The 19,068-nt window shown below is 33.8% G+C and overlaps 1 protein-coding gene across 3 annotated transcripts in view; it reads left to right on the top strand.

The window, feature by feature from the left end:
- The window catches only part of LMBRD2 (LMBR1 domain containing 2), a 58,714-nt gene extending 39,987 nt beyond the window's left edge, over positions 1-18,727 (top strand). For 2 of the 3 annotated variants that reach the window (XM_058430069.1, XM_058430068.1), the window contains exons 13-17: positions 4,367-4,470; positions 5,640-5,686; positions 7,005-7,110; positions 10,446-10,575; positions 11,545-12,181. In XM_058430069.1, the coding sequence (XP_058286052.1) occupies positions 4,367-4,470; positions 5,640-5,686; positions 7,005-7,110; positions 10,446-10,575; positions 11,545-11,605 (448 nt within the window). In that variant the 3' untranslated portion in view covers positions 11,606-12,181. Of the gene's footprint in view, positions 1-4,366; positions 4,471-5,639; positions 5,687-7,004; positions 7,111-10,445; positions 10,576-11,544 lie in introns of all 3 variants that reach the window. The other variant, XM_032135783.2, reaches the window with a different exon arrangement.
- The last annotated feature ends 341 nt before the right edge of the window (positions 18,728-19,068 follow it).

Here is a 19,068-nt window from a genome sequence, read left to right as displayed (position 1 = left end):
AGTCCTGGCCTTTGACACTGACAGCTAGCGTAGCCTGCAAAACACCCTTGTGTCCAGCTTTTTTCTAATGACATAAATAAGCCTTAGAGCTTTCCAATAATTATTGCTGGGTGTCTAGATGCTTCAAACCATGGCCAGCACAAAGCAGGTGAGGACTGATTGTAATCAAGCTATACATTAAGACTAGAGGAGAAATTTTCTCCTGTGTCAGAAAGTACATGGGATGCTGTTTTTATGGAATTAGAATGAATGGTAGAATCTAGGCAGGAGTGAGATTCAAAAGGAGTTGAAGGATAGGTGTACTTGGCTTCTCGCATCTGTCTTTCCTTCTTTTTACATGTCAGGCCTCCTCATCCTGTACTCCGCCCTCTTTCATTGCTGAAGTGCTCCATAACATACCCAAAATACCACTTTTTCAAAAACACTTAAAAATGTTCATTGCTTACTCTTCTGAGAAAAATAAATTTTATCTACCTACTTTATTTAAGTCTTCCAATACCATTTATAGTTGTTACAGATAATATCTACTAACATTACAGTAATGAGTAAACAGATATTGTTTAAAATACAGTCTCTATTGAATTTTTTATTATTATACTTTAGGTTTTAGGGTACATGTGCACAATGTGCAGGTTTGTTACATATGTATCCATGTGCCATGTTGGTTTGCTGCACCCATTAACTCGTCATTTAGCATTAGGTATATCTCCTAATGCTGTCCCTCCCCCCTCCCCCACCCCACAACAGTCCCCGGAGTGTGATGTTCCCCTTCCTGTGTCCATGAGTTCTCATTGTTCAATTCCCACCTATGAGTGAGAACATGCTGTGTTTGGTTTTTTGTCCTTGCGATAGTTTACTGAGAATGATGTTTTCCAGTTTCATCCATGTCCCTACAAAGGACATGAACTCATCATTTTTTATGGCTGCATAGTATTCCATGGTGTATATGTGCCACATTTTCTTAATCCAGTCTATCGTTGTTGGACATTTGGGTTGGTTCCAAGTCTTTGCTATTGTGAATGGTGCCGCAATAAACATACGTGTGCATGTGTCTTTATAGCAGCATGATTTATAGTCCTTTGGGTATATACCCAGTAATGCGATGGCTGGGTCAAATGGTATTTCTAGTTCTAGATCCCTGAGGAATCGCCACACTGACTTCCACAATGGTTGAACTAGTTTACAGTCCCACCAACAGTGTAAAAGTGTTCCTATTTCTCCACATCCTCTCCAGCACCTGTTGTTTCCTGACTTTTTAATGATGGCCATTCTAACTGGTGTGCGATGGTATCTCACTGTGGTTTTGATTTGCATTTCTCTGATGGCCAGTGATGATGAGCATTTTTTCATGTGTTTTTTGGCTGCATAAATGTCTTCTTTTGAGAAGTGTCTGTTCATGTCCTTTACCCACTTTTTGACGGGGTTGTTTGTTTTTTTCTTGTAAATTTGTTTGAGTTCATTGTAGATTCTGGATATTAGCCCTTTGTCAGATGAGTAGGTTGCAAAAATTTTCTCCCATTCTGTAGGTTGCCTGTTCACTCTGATGGTAGTTTCTTTTGCTGTGCAGAAGCTCTTTAGTTTAATGAGATCCCATTTGTCAATTTTGGCTTTTGTTGCCATTGCTTTTGGTGTTTTAGACATGAAGTCCTTGCCCATGCCTATGTCCTGAATGGTATTGCCTAGGTTTTCTTCTAGGGTTTTTATGGTTTTAGGTCTAACATTTAAGTCTTTAGTCCATCTTGAATTAATTTTTGTATAAGGTGTAAGGAAGGGATCCAGTTTCAGCTTTCTACATATGGCTAGCCAGTTTTCCCAGCACCATTTATTAAATAGGGAATCCTTTCCCCATTTCTTGTTTTTGTCAGATTTGTCAAAGATCAGATAGTTGTAGATATGTGGCATTATTTCTGAGGGCTCTGTTCTGTTCCATTGGTCTATATCTCTGTTTTGGTACCAGTATCATGCTGTTTTGGTTACTGTAGCCTTGTAGTATAGTCTGAAGTCAGGTAGCGTGATGCCTCCAGCTTTGTTCTTTTGGCTTAGGATTGACTTGGCAATGCGGGCTCTTTTTTGGTTCAATTTTACTTTCTTATAAGTAAAATAACTAAAAGGTCATAACTTCAAATTGTAGCAGGACGAGCTGCAGACAAGAACCCCTCAGACACCGAGTTGTAGAAGGAAAGGGCTTTATTCAGCTGGGAGCATCAGCAGACTCACGTCTCCAAAAACCAAGCTCCCCGAGTGAGCAATTCCTGTCCCTTTTAAGGGCTTACAACTCTAAGGGAGTCCGCGTGAGAGGGTTGTGATACATTGAGCAAACAGGGAGTACATGACTGGGGGCTGTATGCACTGGTAATTAGAACAGAACAGAACAGGACAGGGATTTTCACGATGCTTTTCCATACAATGTCTGAAGTCTGTAGATAAAACAAGCAGTTAGGTCAGGGGTTGATTTTTAACTACCAGGCCCAGAGCGTGGTGCTGGGTTATCTGCCTGTGGGTTCCATTTCTGCGTTTTAGTTATTACTTCTTTCTTTGGAGGCAGAAATAGGGCATAAGACAATATGAGGGGTGTTCTTCTCCCTTAAAATAATGCTTTTAATATGAACTGATAGCAAATCTATTATTTTGAGTGTTTTCTTTAGGTGGAGGAGACAGTAACAGATCTACAGTGTGAAAATGATGTGTTAAAAGAAGAGACTAATCATACTTTGTGTGCCTAAAACTATGTTTTTATTATGTGCTTAATCATTTGAACAGTTAATAAAGTGGAACATTAAGAACTTGTAATGTGTAAATGTTTTTTTAATATTACAGTTATGCTGGCAAGATTAGCATTTCTTCTTACCTTATTAGATGGTTATATAGATCAAGTGATATGGGGCAGAATAATGCTCTGTCAACTATAAAATCTTAGCTATAAGGAATCGCTATGTCTGAAAGCAAAATTGTTAAACTTAAATATAATCATTAAAAGTGTCTTTCTAGAGTTAATCAGGATAAACTTTGAGTGCCATTTTATCTTTAAGGGAAAAAAAGAGGTTGTATTCCTTAATTTTCAGATTAACTCACAAAATAGATTTTCTGTTATAGAAACACCTGAAGCAGTGCCTTACTGACATTTCAATGATAGGTTGACTCGATAAGTTCATTTTCATTTGAGATGCTGCCATAATTAGTCTAATTCCCACACTATTAGCAACACAGCCACATCCAGAGTGAATATTCAGACTTACCTGCCTAGAGAGCATAATATTGTTTCCTGACACTTTAGACAAAGATAAAACTTTCCCAGAGACAGAGACCTAATTCTAAGCTTCTCATCCCGGAGTATAGTACTCCCATAAGGATATGAAGATGGTAAGGAAATGTTTGAAGTCAGAGAATTAGCATGATCATCTACAAAACCCCAACTTTACCCAATGGTAATGCATAAAAAACATTTTTATATGAATGAAACAAGTAGATATATTATGGATTAGCTAGATGTTTACACATTTTTAGTGCAAAATGGAATGGCGATCTTCACTTTTTCTAAATTGCTTTCCTGTTTTCCCTCCGTCTCTCTGTCTCTCTCCCCTTCACCACCTTCTCCTCCTCCCTTTTCCTCCCTCTCTGCATAGAAGTACATTGAAAAAGTTTCAGAACTAATATAATAAAAAGAGCTGCTTGGTTTTTGTTTTCTCTGGGATTTAAATTCTAGGTCTGTCATTTATTAAGGGATCTTTAGCAAAGCATTTAACCCCTTAGGCCTGTTTTCTTATCTGTAACGTGATATTTATCTCTTAGAGTGATAGTAAAAATTAAATAAGAAGGCACCCATAAATTATCTGATGTATAGTTGGATCTTAACACATATTAATCCTGCCTATTCACCTATCATTTCCTTCCTTGTGTTCCATATTTTCAGTATTCTCGTCTTGTATAACAAATTTAAAGTAAATAGCAAATAAGATATAAGGTAGTAGCCTTCAGATAAGATATAGTAATCAATTTGTAGTGTATAAAAGCTAAATAGTTAACTCGATCAGAGGAAAAAGAATTGCTCTTACATTATTATAGTTATCATTTTAGCATCTTGGTATAATTGTTTTCTGAAGCTATGCTGATAACTTGACTTAATTGACATCTATAAGAAACCTGAATATAGTGCATACCCTAATCAGTGAAGTACAGGGCGTATGCTTCTTAGAAAGGGAGATAAGTGGTACTTCCTGAAGCATGTTAGATGTGACTATAGATAACTGTATGATAACAGATAATGAAGCCTAGTCTTCTTTTGGAATGACAATGCTAAAGAGCAATTCATCTAAATCTTTACAATGTGAAATAATGTTTGTCTTTTTAAAAAATCTGCTTTTATTAGTTTGGGAACCCGTTGTTTGAATCTTCTTGGTTTCCAGCAGTTTATGGGAGATGATGATATGACATCAGACTTAGTTAATGAAGGAAAAGAATTAATCAGAAAAGGTAAGATTTGTCTTTTAAAATAAATGAAGGGAAAATACTAAGGGCTAAGGCTCAAAATACAAAATTAATATTTGTATAGTTTGTGAATAATTTTTAATCCTAAGAAATTATAAATTAATGCAAATTTTTAGCTAAAAATGTACATATAGCCTTCCTAGCAAAAATAATTTGAAAACATAAATAACTGTTTTATCTGTCTTTAAAAAATTCTGAAGCTTTAATTATTAGTATGTCTGCAGCGAGATAACACCCTTGTATGGTCTTGGAATCATTTTCATGTTTACCTTGAAACATATTTGCCAAGTTCTGTACAACTATAAAACTCATTAATTTAAAGAATCATCAGTTTGATACTGCATGGGAAATCATTCAAACAAAGGCTACTTTTTTAGAATGTGATGATCATTAACAGCCTGTTAGAATACATGGCACTCTAGTAGAATCAAATCACAAAACTGAGTGTATCAAATTTACTGATGTTCAAAGTGATGATAGCATGGAGGGAAAAAAACTTGACTTTTGGGACATTGGTTCTTAAACATTCTCCCTACTTGAGTCTGGGGCTTTTGTGTGATTATGAGTTGAATGTAAGACAAAATGTACTGCAGCTCCAAAATAAGCTAGTGTAGCCTTCACATGCTCTCCTATTAGACCTCATATGGCACAGCACATCCAGTCCTGGGTGAGATTTCTAAGAATAAAACTGATGAATTAGAAGGTATTTAGAGAAGGACAGCTAGAATTATGAGTCTGTAGGGCGTATCCTGTGGGGGGAAAAAAAAGTGAAAACATCATGTCTATAACCTAATGAGAGTAACAAGGAAAGCGACTCATACAGAAAGAAAAGAAGTATGAACTTAACTTAGAAGACAGGAATAAAAGAGAATAGAATTTACAGAAAAACAAATTTCAGGTCATTGTGAGAAAGAACTCTTTCTTCACCAAAGTTATTTAAACGGAGACTACAGGGCCATCTGCAACAAAAATAGAGAAGGCATTCACTACTGAGTAAGGTAACCTCTCAAATTCTTTCCAGCAATAACCTATAACATTTAATTTTGTGATAATTTAAAAGAAATATCGGTCATAGCCCGATATCTTTACTTCAGTTGCACTATGTCTGATTAAACCATGTTATACCATATTTGAGATCATTTTTCTGTCTTTAGAGAAGAGAAAAAGGCAAAGGCAAGAAGAAGGTGAAAATCGAAGAAGAGTAAGTACAGCATTAATTTCTGTAATCTGATGATTAATTTGAAATTTAATTCCTTAAGAATCTCACTAATTTGGAATAATTAGCTAAAGACAGAAAAAAAAACAGTGGGAAAATATTATAAGATATATTTTTAAAGAAAGGGAATTTTAATCCTTTCAGGTATATACGCTAAGTATCCTGATAGACCTGTTCTAAAAGTCATTAGTAATAAATTACTTTGTGTTTAGCATCGAGCAGCTTCTTGCCTAAAGCAGGTGCTCTGTGAATATTTGTTGAATGAATAAATACATAAATTTGTGTATTCTTGCTATTAAAGTGATTTGATTGCTTTAAAATTGTTTCTCTTTTTTTGGTGCTGTGACATTAATTTTATTCCTCCTTAATTTTTCTTTAAGCCTCCATTTTCTGAGGCAAACTAACCTCCTGGAAAATGAAAAGGCAAAAAATGGGTAAAATCTAATAATAATTACCACACTTTTTTTTAACAAATGGGTGTATATACTGGCAAAGTAAAAACTAACAGGAGACTTAATAGTTGTCTTTGTGTATCTTCATATATGTGTATCTTCTTTATTTTAGAAGGCAAAACTAGAACCAAAGAGTAGAAGTTACTAGAGATAGATTTCTCTTCTCTATGAGAATTTCTAAATTATACAATTTACCAGAATTGCAATAGGCTTCTCAGACATTGAAAATTACATGCTATCTAGTCAGAGAGCCAAAATCATCTGGCAAGGATGTTTTAGAATGAGACCCTGCACTGCGTGGAAAGTTGTATTAGGTGACTTCTAATGTCCCTTTCAATTCTAAGAATTTAATGAGTAGAATCCAGTTAATATGGTTTTACTGCATTTAAGATAATACACAATGCCGTGTGAGTCATAGACTAATTATGTTTGTATACAACTTTAGCTGTTGACTTTTTAGCTCTCTAATATTTGTAGTTTATTTGAGTGAAAGAAAATTTTGTTAACATCTAATAGTCATTATGGGTTCTCAACTTTTGCATGGTCAAAGTAACCTTGTTTTAGTAATATTGTTTTACATTTTAGATACATGAATAACAACCAAAGTTAGCAAAAATGTCTCTATGTCATTTGTAAAAGTTGAAGTTTGTAGAGACTGTGACTTCAATAAATCATGTAAAAATAAAAACATTGACCTATGATTTTTAAAGATACTAGGATAATTATATTGATTAATGAATCTCTGATGAAAATAATTAAATTATATTTAATATAATTTAATTATAATCTCTTGACTTTAATGAATTATTTTCTCTTCTCTTATCATATGATTATTTGTGCTTCTTTTCTAGGAATGGAAAGAACGTTATGGACACAATAGAGAAGATTCCACTAGGAACAGAAATATTCATACTGACCCTAAAGAGTCAAACTTCTCAGATGTTAATACCAACCGTTGTAAGTAGTTTTTCTAGTTCACTTGGAAATTGTTTTCTTATGCTTGCTTGCATAGAGATTGAGTGTTAGAATACTCATCCGGAAATGCCTGTGTAGAATTATAAATGGTATATTTGCAGTGACTTTTTTTTTCTGCATTCCTCAGTATGTAGAAGGAAGGGGAAGCTCAAATATGTACTGTGGTAGGGAAAAGAGAAACTGGAGCATGAAATGAGTGGTTTTAAGTATACTAACCCTAAATAATGTAAGCACTTATCCCAGGTATGTTCTAGGCAGGTGTTTATTTCTACAACTTACCTTGATGTTTTTCTTTCCTATTAGTAGGTATAGGTTATTTGGTCATTTTTATAATAATTTATTGACTGAACCATGTAAGTTAGGCATATTCCCAGGTATACAGCAATACAAAGAAGGTATATTTCTTGTCCTCAGGATGCTCATAATTGAGTGAGGGACTGATACCAGACAGAAGCCATCTGCCACCAGGTGGGTTAGGAAACCTTCCTATAGCACTGACCCCACACTGACATGATGCAGAAGCTATGCCAAGAAACCAGTTTTTGCCTAGTACCTTGAACTGAGTAGAAGGAAGAGGCTGTTTTTGGGAGAGATGTAAGATTGCTGAAAGAGCCCCACCACTGAGGCTTCAGTGCACAGGGTTTAAGACTGAGGGTGGAGGAGAAAAACTGAGCACTCTCACCCACTCAGCTACAAGTTTCGCACTGAGTACCAAGCAATAGTAGTCAATTGTTGGAAGAGGAATAGAAACATGGGGAAGACTACCTCTGTGGCATGTCCATATCCATGCAGGGACTACTGAAATCTGAGAGTGGAAAAAGAATACTGAGAGAAACCATCTGACACTTGAGGCCCTACTAAGTACAAGGTCATAGGATTTCATTACTAGAGAAATGTGAAGTCTGTGGGGACTTAAGGAAACTAAAGCAACAACCAAATCCAAACTCAGATCAACTATAGGTTGAGTGATTCCAGCCCTCAACAGTGATGATCTAACAGAAGAGATGTGCCCATTCTGGGCATAAAACTATGATTTCTCTCCATCTTTTCCTTCTTTTACACATATTGTCTGACTTTTAACCCAAAATTATGAGATATACAAGAAAGTAAGATAATATGAGCCATTTTCAAAACATAAAATAGTGAACATACCAGACCCAGAGGTGGCTCAAATGTTGAAATTATCAGACAGTGCAATGACTTTAAAATAACCAGTTGACATGTTAAATGATCTGATGGAAAGCTTGGACAATGTGCATGAACAGATAGGGGGAATTTCACCAGAGAGATGGAAACTATACAAAAGAGCTAAATAGAAATGTTGAAAATATTTTAATTACAGATTATGTATGATATTGTAGATTTCTCATGACAGCTCTGATGGAAGGATGCACACCAGATGCAGAAGGAATTCAGCTTGGGGATTGAAAAACAGGGCTTATCTTAGGAAAGAGTTTTTATAATGAAGAAATATTTCTGTAATAAGGACATGTTTAGCTGAGTATTTAAGAATGAATGAATAGGACTTAGCCAGGTGAAGGGTATTTTAATTAGAAGGGAGACTAAGTGCAGGACGTTGTGGCATGAGAGAACCTTTGGGAAAATGCATGTTTTTCTCTGTAACTAAAGCCTAAGCATGGGGAGGCTAATAAGAGAGGATGCCACAGAGTAGCTGGGGAGCAGATATTGTCATTCTCCAATGTTTGTATTTGGGGCCGGGCACGGTGGCTTACGCCTGTGAGGCTGAGGTGGGCGGATCACCTAAGGCCGTCTTAGGAGTTCACGACCAGCCTGGCCAACATGGTGAAACACCGTCTCTACTAAAAATACAAAAAGTAGCTGGGCATGGTGGTATGCACCTGTAATCCCAGCTACTCAGGAGGCTGAAATGGGAGAATCACTTGAACCCAGGAGGCGGAGATTGTAGTGAGCCGAGATCATGTCACTGCACTCCAGCCTGGGCGACAGAGCAAGACTCCATCTCAAAAAAAAAAAAAAAAAAAAAAAGTTTGGATTTTGACCTAAAGGTAAGATTTCAATCTGGGAAGAAGCATGATAAGATTTTTGGTTTAGAAAAATGAATTTGATGGCAGTATAAAGCATAATTCTTGGGGAAGTGAGACGTAGAAACCATTTCAGAGACTGTTTGGTAATACAGTCAAGAAATGATTAGGGTCTAAAATAAGGCAGTTTTCCTGGAGATGAAAAGATAAGGATTTATTTGAAGGACTTTAGGGTAGAATAAATAGGAAAGGGCTAAAGCTTTAGTTAAAACTAGGAAATAGGATTCTGTAAAGGGATTTGGACGCTTGCTTACCATAGAGTGGAAGGAAGTTTACAGAATAGAAAGACCTGGCAAGACGGGAGAATGCTTAAGAGAAGACGAGTCACAAAGTCATAGGATGATGAATTAGAGAGAATCTAGCATGTATTGGGCAATTGCGATTTGCTGAATGAGTGAGAGAAAAGATGAAGAGATTTGCATTTAGGACAAAGTCCAAGCTTACAAAAATGTAAATATGATAGAATTGGCTTGCGTTAAGTTTTCAGAAAGAACTATATCATAAAGCTATTGTAAATCTACTTGGACTCCTGTGAACAACATTGTGAAAATTTGGTTTGTTTATAAAGAAATCCCTATCCACATAGAGAAGGGAGAGTTAGTTTTCTTTATCTGCTGTCTGGTATGATAATCATTAGCCACATGTGGCTATTGAGCTCTTGCAACATGTTGAAATGATAATCTTTTGGCTATATTGTGTTTAAATATATTAAAATTAATGTCACTTGTTTCTTTTTTTTAATATAGCTACTAGAAAATTTCTAATTAAATATCGGCTTGCATTCTATTTCTATTGGCTAGTGCTACCCATACTCTTGCCTTATGGTAAAAAGACACCTTTTTTTAAGAGTTTGAGCTGATTACACCTTAAAGTCCTAGCCAAGAAATGAGGTTTACTGTAAAACCAACTCAAACTACTTTTGTTAATGAACAGTTTCACCATCGTGATACCATAGTTAAATGTTAATTCTGAGTTACACTAATGAAATGTTTGCACTGTATCTGCTTCTGAGCTTAGAGCTTCTTAGCTAACTACAAGTCTAGAGAACTTTTCCTTGCTATATTCTATTATACTGCTTATAATTTTAATGTGATTTTAAGGAACCATGTAGTTATCTTTTCTTATGTTCTTTGTCTTCAGAATGAAAATTCAGATTCCTTGGAATTTTGATTTTTCTTTCTGTACCTCCATAGACTGTGACCCATAAGTTAAAAGACAGTAGGGAAGTAGACATTTTTCCCCCTTCCTTTGCAGCTGCATTCAAATATACCAGGGCTAATAACAGGACTGAGAGGGACCGGATAGAACTTCTCCAAGATGCAGAACCTTTGGATTTTAATGCAGAAACATTCACTGATGATCCTCTTGAATCTGAATCAGGAAGGTAAGTTCTAGCTGTGACATTTTAGCTCCAGCATTCCTCTACAATTTTAATAACACATTGACTTGACAAGATTGAAAATAAGTAAGTAAAGCTAAAAGTAAACAAGCGATAAGTAAAGGAAAATGTTCATTTTCACTAATAATAAAAAATATACTAAGTAACTTTTGATACCTTTTTAGACTTTCTAATGCTTTTATATTTTAAAAATTATATCATCCAGTAATGGTAACTAAAATTGTTATCTTCATACAATACTAGTGGTATTATAAATAAGAAAGAATACTTGAAATATATAGCAAAGGATCACAACAATATTTATATGCCTATTTCTGATTGTCCCGTTTGTGAAATTTATTATATTTAGTAACTGCTGCATAGCAGTGTCTAGATGCCAGACACTATTCTAAGCCCTTTAACAAAAATATTGTAATTGTATGGTTGCAAATTCAGTTGGATTTAAATCCAGAGAGGCTCAGTAAAGTGCCTAGAGTCACACAACTTGTAAATGGCAAATCAGGCATTCAGACTCCAGTATTCTGGCTACAGAGTCTGTACTTTTAGCCATTATGCTATAAGGACGTAATTAAATAAAAGCAAAATATGTGCACGAAAATGTTTACTGTAGTATTGCCTATATGCAGTAAGAACCTAGGTTATATTTATATGCAACAATTGAGAGTGGTTATTGAATTGATTAATCTCCCAGATGTGTTACATCCCCCGCCCCTTCTTTTTACATCTCTCACTCTGTCATGCGTATATTCTAGGGTCTAAAACAGTTGCTGGTTGATTTATAATTAAGTCCTTTTGGATAATATACTTGGAGAGTAAGTTTCTGCTTTCAGCTACTGACTAGATTTTACAGTACTTACAAATTACATGACCACTCCCTTTTAATGTATTCTTGTTTTCCTGTCTTCCTTTATTATTTTTGATGCCTCAGGTCATTTCTTTATGTTCCCTTTTTAGGTATCAGCCTGGTGGACGATATCTCTCAATGTCTCGCAGTGACATATTTAATGATGTTTAAAGTCTGAAAAAGTTTGTGGGACCACTAACCAAGGTCAACACATCAGTTCAGTCTTGATGAACATCTGTGTACCCTAGAGTTTCCTCTGTACTCAGTGAAAAGTGTCAAGATAACAAAAAAGGCACTGAGAATTAATTATATCTTAGGAATAATAGTTTAATTTGCATTGAATAGAGTATCACCTTTTCCAACAAGATTTATTACATATCATTTCCTAAGCGTCTGCCTTAGAAGTACAGTTACAGTGGAAGGATTTTGAAAAAGATCAACATATGTTAAGAACGTGCAGTTCAGTTTGTTTCAGATTAATTTTTTTTCAAGAGAGTTATTTTAAAGATTCAAGGAAGCCATAAGTTATACTAAATAATATTATATACACTTTTGTTATTGTGACTTACATTTTTGTTACTTCTAAAAACTATATTCAACCTGTATTTTCCAAAGAAATGTAAGTGAATGGAGACCTCAAATAATAACTGTATTGATAAAACTCGTGTCTTAAAACAAGGCTTACTTACTAGACATAACTGAATGTAAAAAGTGCTTTTTCAAATCTGTTTGCAAACTAGTGGAGGATTAAGATTATACTTCAACTGATGCGTGTCTGTGTATTTAGCATGTGTACTATAATCAGGTGATATAGTATTCCTTCAGTCTTTGTAGTAACTGGATGTTTTTATGCTTCTGGTATTGCTTTGTAAAAGATTTTCATTTCAGAAAGCTATGTTCACACTTATCATTTAACATATTGATTTAAATGTTGATTATGCCATTCAAGGATAAATCCTAGGCATTAATGGAAAATTGGTTTTTTTTTTAGTAGTCAAAGAGTCCAACAAAATCCTTCAATATTTAAAGGTACCTGTTTATACTTTTTGAGAAAAAAACTGGTTATTCAAAGGTAAAAAGTGAATCCATTTACTGTTATTACTGATACTTAAATTGTGGTTTATAGAAAACAAAACTAGATTAGAATAGAAATGTGTAATAACTTGTTGGCTAAACATTCTTACTAAATAGATTGTTTTAACCTTTGTGTTTAAGCTAAATTTATGTATTATCTTTTAAAGCACTAGTGTTTTATTGAAAAGTGAACATGTTTGATCGCAGCATGCTTGCAGAGAGTTTTCTTATGTCCCTAGAATATTTGCAACTCTTACTGAATCCATGCTACATTGGGTGACCATACTTCAGCTTGCCTAATACAGTCTCAGTGTAACACCTAGTATCCTGTTTATTACTAGTGATTACTTTCACCCTCAAGTATCCCAGTTTGAAGATGAATTATATGGTTCCCCTAACGTGAAGTTAATCTTTCCCCAAGACATAAATTTAAAATTTTTCTTTTTCTTTTTAATAAATATTATCATGTAAGTTGTTTAAAAACACAGCTCTATGCAGATATTGAAAGGAATAGGGCATCATCCGCATTATCTGAAAATTTTGATCTTCGAGTTTTTATGATCTTTGAGATTAGATCCCTTTTAAAATAATTGTCAGTGGATAGACTTACTCTGATTGAAGGTCATATAGACTACACTTAAGAACACATACTTACAGTCTTTTCATGTGAAGTGTGGCCAGAAAGCAATAAGCCAGGAGCAGAGATAATTTGATGCTCTTTGTAATTTAATGATTGACTAATTGAATAACTTGGGCAAATCACGTAGCTCTTCAGTGCCTCAGGTGCTTCATTCTGCACTTTCATTTGCAGAATGAAGATGATACTTGCTATTTACCTGCTGATCTACCTTACAAAGCCATTGTGAGGAAGTTGAGTTGGTGTTTATGTACTGGAGTTTAGAACTGCTATTTTTCCTAGTGATACTTGAAGGTATTGGATGGGGGAAATGATCATCCCAGAAAGGGGTCCAGTTTCTTGTTATTACAGAAAAGTTTACAAGTCCCTAAAGCAAAAATGCTTTTGGACTAATTCATCAAAAGTCCTGTGAAAGTAGTGTTGTTTTATTTAGTCTTTGGGTTTACTTTGGAATAATTTCTTAAGTATAATGTTTCTCATCAGGTTTTGTCATGAAATTAAGATGCTGTTGTTGAAACAGAAGCAGAAAAGGAAAAGAAACTAGCCAATTACTTTTATAACTAACTTTTATAACGCCCTAAGGTAAATTGGGAGGAATGTATAAGGTAATGTTACCACTTTCCTTTAGTATTAAATTTTTTATGGTTCTAATAATTGAAGTATATACGTGCATACACTTCACAACCAGTATAGATTCCTTTATGACTTTAAAGTTATATTTAAAATAATACTTGGTTGTTTCAGTGATTCAGGATATTCAACTTCTTAAGCAGAATTTGTCTTACAGAATGTGATATACAATCATATAAAAATGTTATTTTGTTGGATAAATTTGAGTTCAGAAGGCAATGACTTGACCCTGGAAGACTCAGTTTATTGCTGGGGAACCAAGTTAATATTTGTCAAGCCACCTTGTGTGAAAAACTGTAATGGGTAGAAGTTTTCTCTTTTGAGAAGCTTATTGAAATATAATGACATCTACTGCAAAATAGGACTACTAAACACATGTACTTTACATGCAGAGTACATTTCTTAAAGAATTATTTCTGGTAATTTTGGATGACTTTATGACTTGATAAAAAGTATTTGTTTAAAATTTTCCAAATTATTCTTTAAATAGTTGTTAGGTAAGAATATTCAGTAAGCCAGTAATTCAGAATAACTATTGCAGAAAATAATAATAATCTATTAATTTAATGAATCGCCTCTAAATTACTAATTAACTTCTTTTACAACATAAATAACTTGTTATCAGTAGAGCATTTTTGTAAAAAACAAAAGAAAGTATAAGTTTAATTATTAAAATCTGCTCTCTTACCAGATGAATACAAGGGCTTTTGAATGATCTCATTGCTTAAGAGGCCCTCATTTCACAAAAATGGTAAGAACTAAATCAAAAGATTCAAGGGTTTTCCCTTTATAAAGAATAGATCAGAAAATTTGACAATCCAGACATTCAAAAAAACATTCTGCCAGTTGATTTTTTTGGACTACTCTTTGATTAGATGATCAGTTCTGAAATTTAAGCTGGATGTATCCCAAATTAAATGAGCATAGGAAAGTCAATGTGTGTGGTTTTTTAAAAGTATATTTTAGCACATTAATGGAGAAATTTAATTTACATTCAGTTACAAACCTCATTCTTTATAGCATTAATAGGTTTAGGGAATGTTCTTGATGGTGTGCTGATTACCACATTACAGAAAAAATAAACTCTCTATATTATAATTCACCTGTTTAGTAAGGTGAGTTTCTTACTCGTGATTTCAGGGGATCATGCCTAAAAATTACAAGTATATTTGCACTAAGCGACAAAATATGTCCCTGAAAAATCTTAGCATACTTGAATCATCAAATGTAATGGATTGTATTAAATTCTAAATGTTAAGAAGTAAGTAGATTTAGGGTTTTGTCTTTCTTTTCTTATGTCCTCTCTCATTCCTTTATACCTTTCTTCCTTTCTGAGGCCTATGTTTATAGTATGCCTTTTAATGTGCTGAAAGATTTTCCTTCTGTTTTGTGTACAGAGTTGTTTTTGATGAGTGGTACACTCCGAAGGAGCTAGTTCTGACTACAAATCCCACTGCTTGAAATAGCAATATTGTACCTAAAGTAGTCAAACGGATTTTGCTAGACAACTAAGCAACATCTGAATACAAATGTAAAGTATGCTGGCTCAGTGTATCTTTTAGGTCACTAAAGAGGACACATCAGTAAATAAATTGTTTTCAGTGTAATATTTTTACATAAAAATAGATTTCCCCCCAAAATTTAAGATTTATTTAGATTCTTGAGACATCTTTTTATGAAAAGGAATTGATAACATACATCATCAAAACTTTTCTTAGGAGCGTTGAAACAATATAAGGTTACAGAAGGCCTTCTAAAATATGAATTCCCATCTGTATGAGGTACTTCTTTCCAACTCAGTGACTTTTTGCCCAGAGACTTGGAAGACTGGGCAATGTTTTCTTTCCCCTTTCCCAACTCCTGGAGACAAGGCCCTAGGAGCAATTTCCTCCAGTACGGCAGGCCGTAGTCCTGCTCTGTCTTACTTCCCACCGCAGCAGGAACATGTCCTCGCCTCTGATTCCTTCTGTACCCAGCCATTGGTCCATTGAGGTCAATTGAGGACTCACTGTAATTTTTAAATCTGTTAATAAAGCAAGAATATTGGCATGTTCCTCTTCTCATCAATATCCTAAAAGACATTTGTTTTTTACACACTCCTTGGGAAAAATTAACTGTTTTTCACTGAAAATATTTCCTTTTGTGGTTATCTTGATCTCAGATTATTTTGTGAAAGAATTTTACTGTACTTAGTTCAAAAGAGTAGAAAGAATGATTTACTATTGCAGACATATGTAGGGTAAAATCATAATTTATTTAAGCTGACTGTACAACACCATTTAGAGTTGATACTGACATAAATGTTATTAGCCTACTAATTTGGAACTGTATTTCTCAACAATGCTGGCAAGCATCTTCCCTACTTAGCATACCAAGTTGTAGGGGAGAGACGGTGTATTTATTTTTTAAAAGCAATCCAATGGATTTTTGTTCATATTTTGAAAACAACTTGAAGGATTTTTCTTATTTTAGAAGGTAGAAAATATGTAGACCTGTGTTTTAAGCTACTATAATATGTATTTATAAATTATAACATTGAATGATACAACAGAGCTCTAATATTGATGTTCTCACTTTCTGATATTTAATTTTTATAAATGTTTTTGTAAGTAACTAATTGTAGTATTGCTTTTAAATAGTTTTAAAATCTATCTCAAATAAGTTCTGCCCAGACCTGTTTCCTTAAGACAGTATTCTAAAGTTCAGTAGTCCAGTGTGAGCTTGAAATACTCCTAGATCCCTTCAGTGATGTTTATATATACCAATACACAAGCAAATTATTAATATACCAAAAACCTAATTTCTGCATTGCATTAATAAAATACTTGTTATTTTGCCTTTATCCAATTCAGTTGATTAGGTGAAATAGAAAATTAATCTTTTCAAATGTGCATATGATCACAATTTTTCAAAATGTTACTGTGGTCCTTTTCGGTGCATGATGCCAAATTTATCTTTAGTTAGCCATTGCTACCTGATACGTAATGACAAATGTTTCATTATCTGATCATTGGGTTGTAGATTAAACTATTTTTTTCTCTGTAGATTCTAACTACATTTTCAAATACGTATTTAGAAAAAGCTGCAAAGTGCTACCTGTAAGCAAATTAGTAACTTTGGCCTTATCTATGCATAGTGTTCTCTCAGTTTGGTTTTGATAAATTCATTGACTTGCAGTTCCTTTGTAGTATTTTAATTTATTGTGATGTAAGGAATTCTTTGAAATGTTTATTTGATTAGCTGTTAAAATATAGGAAAGAATGTAGCTTTGCATGAAATAAACTACATTTCTACAAGTTAATAAGAAGTTTGCTGATTATTTATATATTTTACTTCATTTGAGATTAAGGTTCTTTTAAGTAGATTCAGGCATTCTTTGTTCCTTATAAATTTATTAGCAAATATGACAAATGTTTTAAAATAAATATGTGTACTTTAGTTTTCACATTACTTTTTCTTATGTTTGAAAGTAATTATATATGTATTGAAACCTACTGTACCCCATAAATACGGACACTTATGTATCAATTTAAAACAAAGCTTATTTTAAAAATGTTTAAAAAGAGAAGTAATCCCCTCACTACAAAATGTTTAAAGAAAATTAGATCAGAAACCAATGAGATTGAAAATGGGAAAACAGTGGAGAAGATCAACAACACCAAAAGCTGAGACTTTAAAAAATAAAAAAGATCAATAAATTTGATGAAATTTTAACCAGACTAACCAAGAAGACAGAGTAGGCTGCTTTCCTGTATACCAAAAATGAAGACTTGGAATTTGAAATTTAAAACACAACACTATTTACATTAGTCTTAGCTAATAGAGTAAGAGAAGAAAGGGAATAAAAAGTGTACAGATGGTTTTTTCTTCACAGATGACATAATTGTCTATGTAGAAAGTCCAAAAAATTTTACAAAATAACTCCTAGACTAATAAGCAGTTATAGCAAGGTTAGAAGAAACAAGGTTAATATACAAAAGTCAATCACTTTCCTATATAGCAGCAGTGGGCAAGTGGAATTCGAAATTTAAAACACAATGTCTATATTGGCACTCCCAAAAATGAAATACTTAGGTATAAATCTAATGAAAGTTTTCTGAGATCTGTATGATGGAAACTACAACTGATGAAAGAAATAAAAAAACTAAATAAATGGAGAAATAGCCCATGTTCATGGATAGGAAACCTCAATATTATCAATATGTCTGCTCTTCCCAAATTGATCTATAGATTCAATGTCATTCCATTTAAAATCTCAGCAAGTTATTTTGTGGATATTGACAAGCTGATTCTAAAATTTATATAGACAGGCAAAAGACCAGAAGAGCCAACACAACATTGAAGAACAAAGTCAGGACTAACACTACTCAATTTCAAGTCTTACCATAAAGCTCCACTCCAGTAGTTAAGGCATTGTGGTATTGGTGAAAGAATAAACAGATCAATGGACCAGAATAGAGAGCCCAGAAATAGACCTATATAAATGTAGTCCATTGACCTTCGACAAAGGAACAAAGACAATTCAGTGGAGATAGTCTTTTTAACAAATGGTCCTGGAACATCCACATTCAAATAGATAAGTGTAGATACTGACCTTTCACAAAAATTAATTCAAAGCTGATCACAGACATAAAAGTAAAACACAAAACTATAAAACTTCTAGAAAATAACATAAGAGAAAATCTAAGTGATCATGGGTTTGGCAGTGAGTTTTTAGATACAGCACCAAAATCACAATTCATGGAAGAAAAATTGGAAGTTGGACATCATTAAAGTTAAAACTTATGCTCCACAAAAGACACTGTTAAGTGTATAGAAAGCTAAAAAGCCAAGCCACAGATTGAGAAAAGTGTTTGTAAAATATATATATATATCTTATACAAGATTCGTATCCCAAATATACAAAAGAACTCTTTAAACTCAAACCCAATTAAAAAGTGGGCAAAGAATCTGAACAGACACCTTACAAGATATACAGATGACAAATAAGCATATGTAAAGATGCTTAAGGGAGTATGTCATAAGGGCATTGTAAATTAAAACAACAATAAAATACCACTTACTAGAATGACTAAAATCCAAAACACTAAATAACACCAAATGCTGGCAAGGGTGTGGAGCAACAGATACTGTCATTCATTGCCAGCCACTTTGGAAGACAGTTTAACAGTTTCTTACAAAGCTAACATGCTCTTTCCATATGATTCAGCAATCAAGTTCATAGGAATTTACCCAAATGAATGGAAAACTTATGTCCACACAAAAACCTGCACACAAATGTTTATAACAGTTA

The sequence above is a fragment of the Hylobates moloch genome, unplaced genomic scaffold (assembly GCF_009828535.3).
Source record: "Hylobates moloch isolate HMO894 unplaced genomic scaffold, HMol_V3 SCAFFOLD_17, whole genome shotgun sequence".
In the NCBI taxonomy this organism is placed as follows: Eukaryota; Metazoa; Chordata; class Mammalia; order Primates; family Hylobatidae; genus Hylobates; species Hylobates moloch.
Note: the sequence above shows the minus strand (reverse complement) of the source record. Positions and strands in the feature narration are given on the sequence as shown.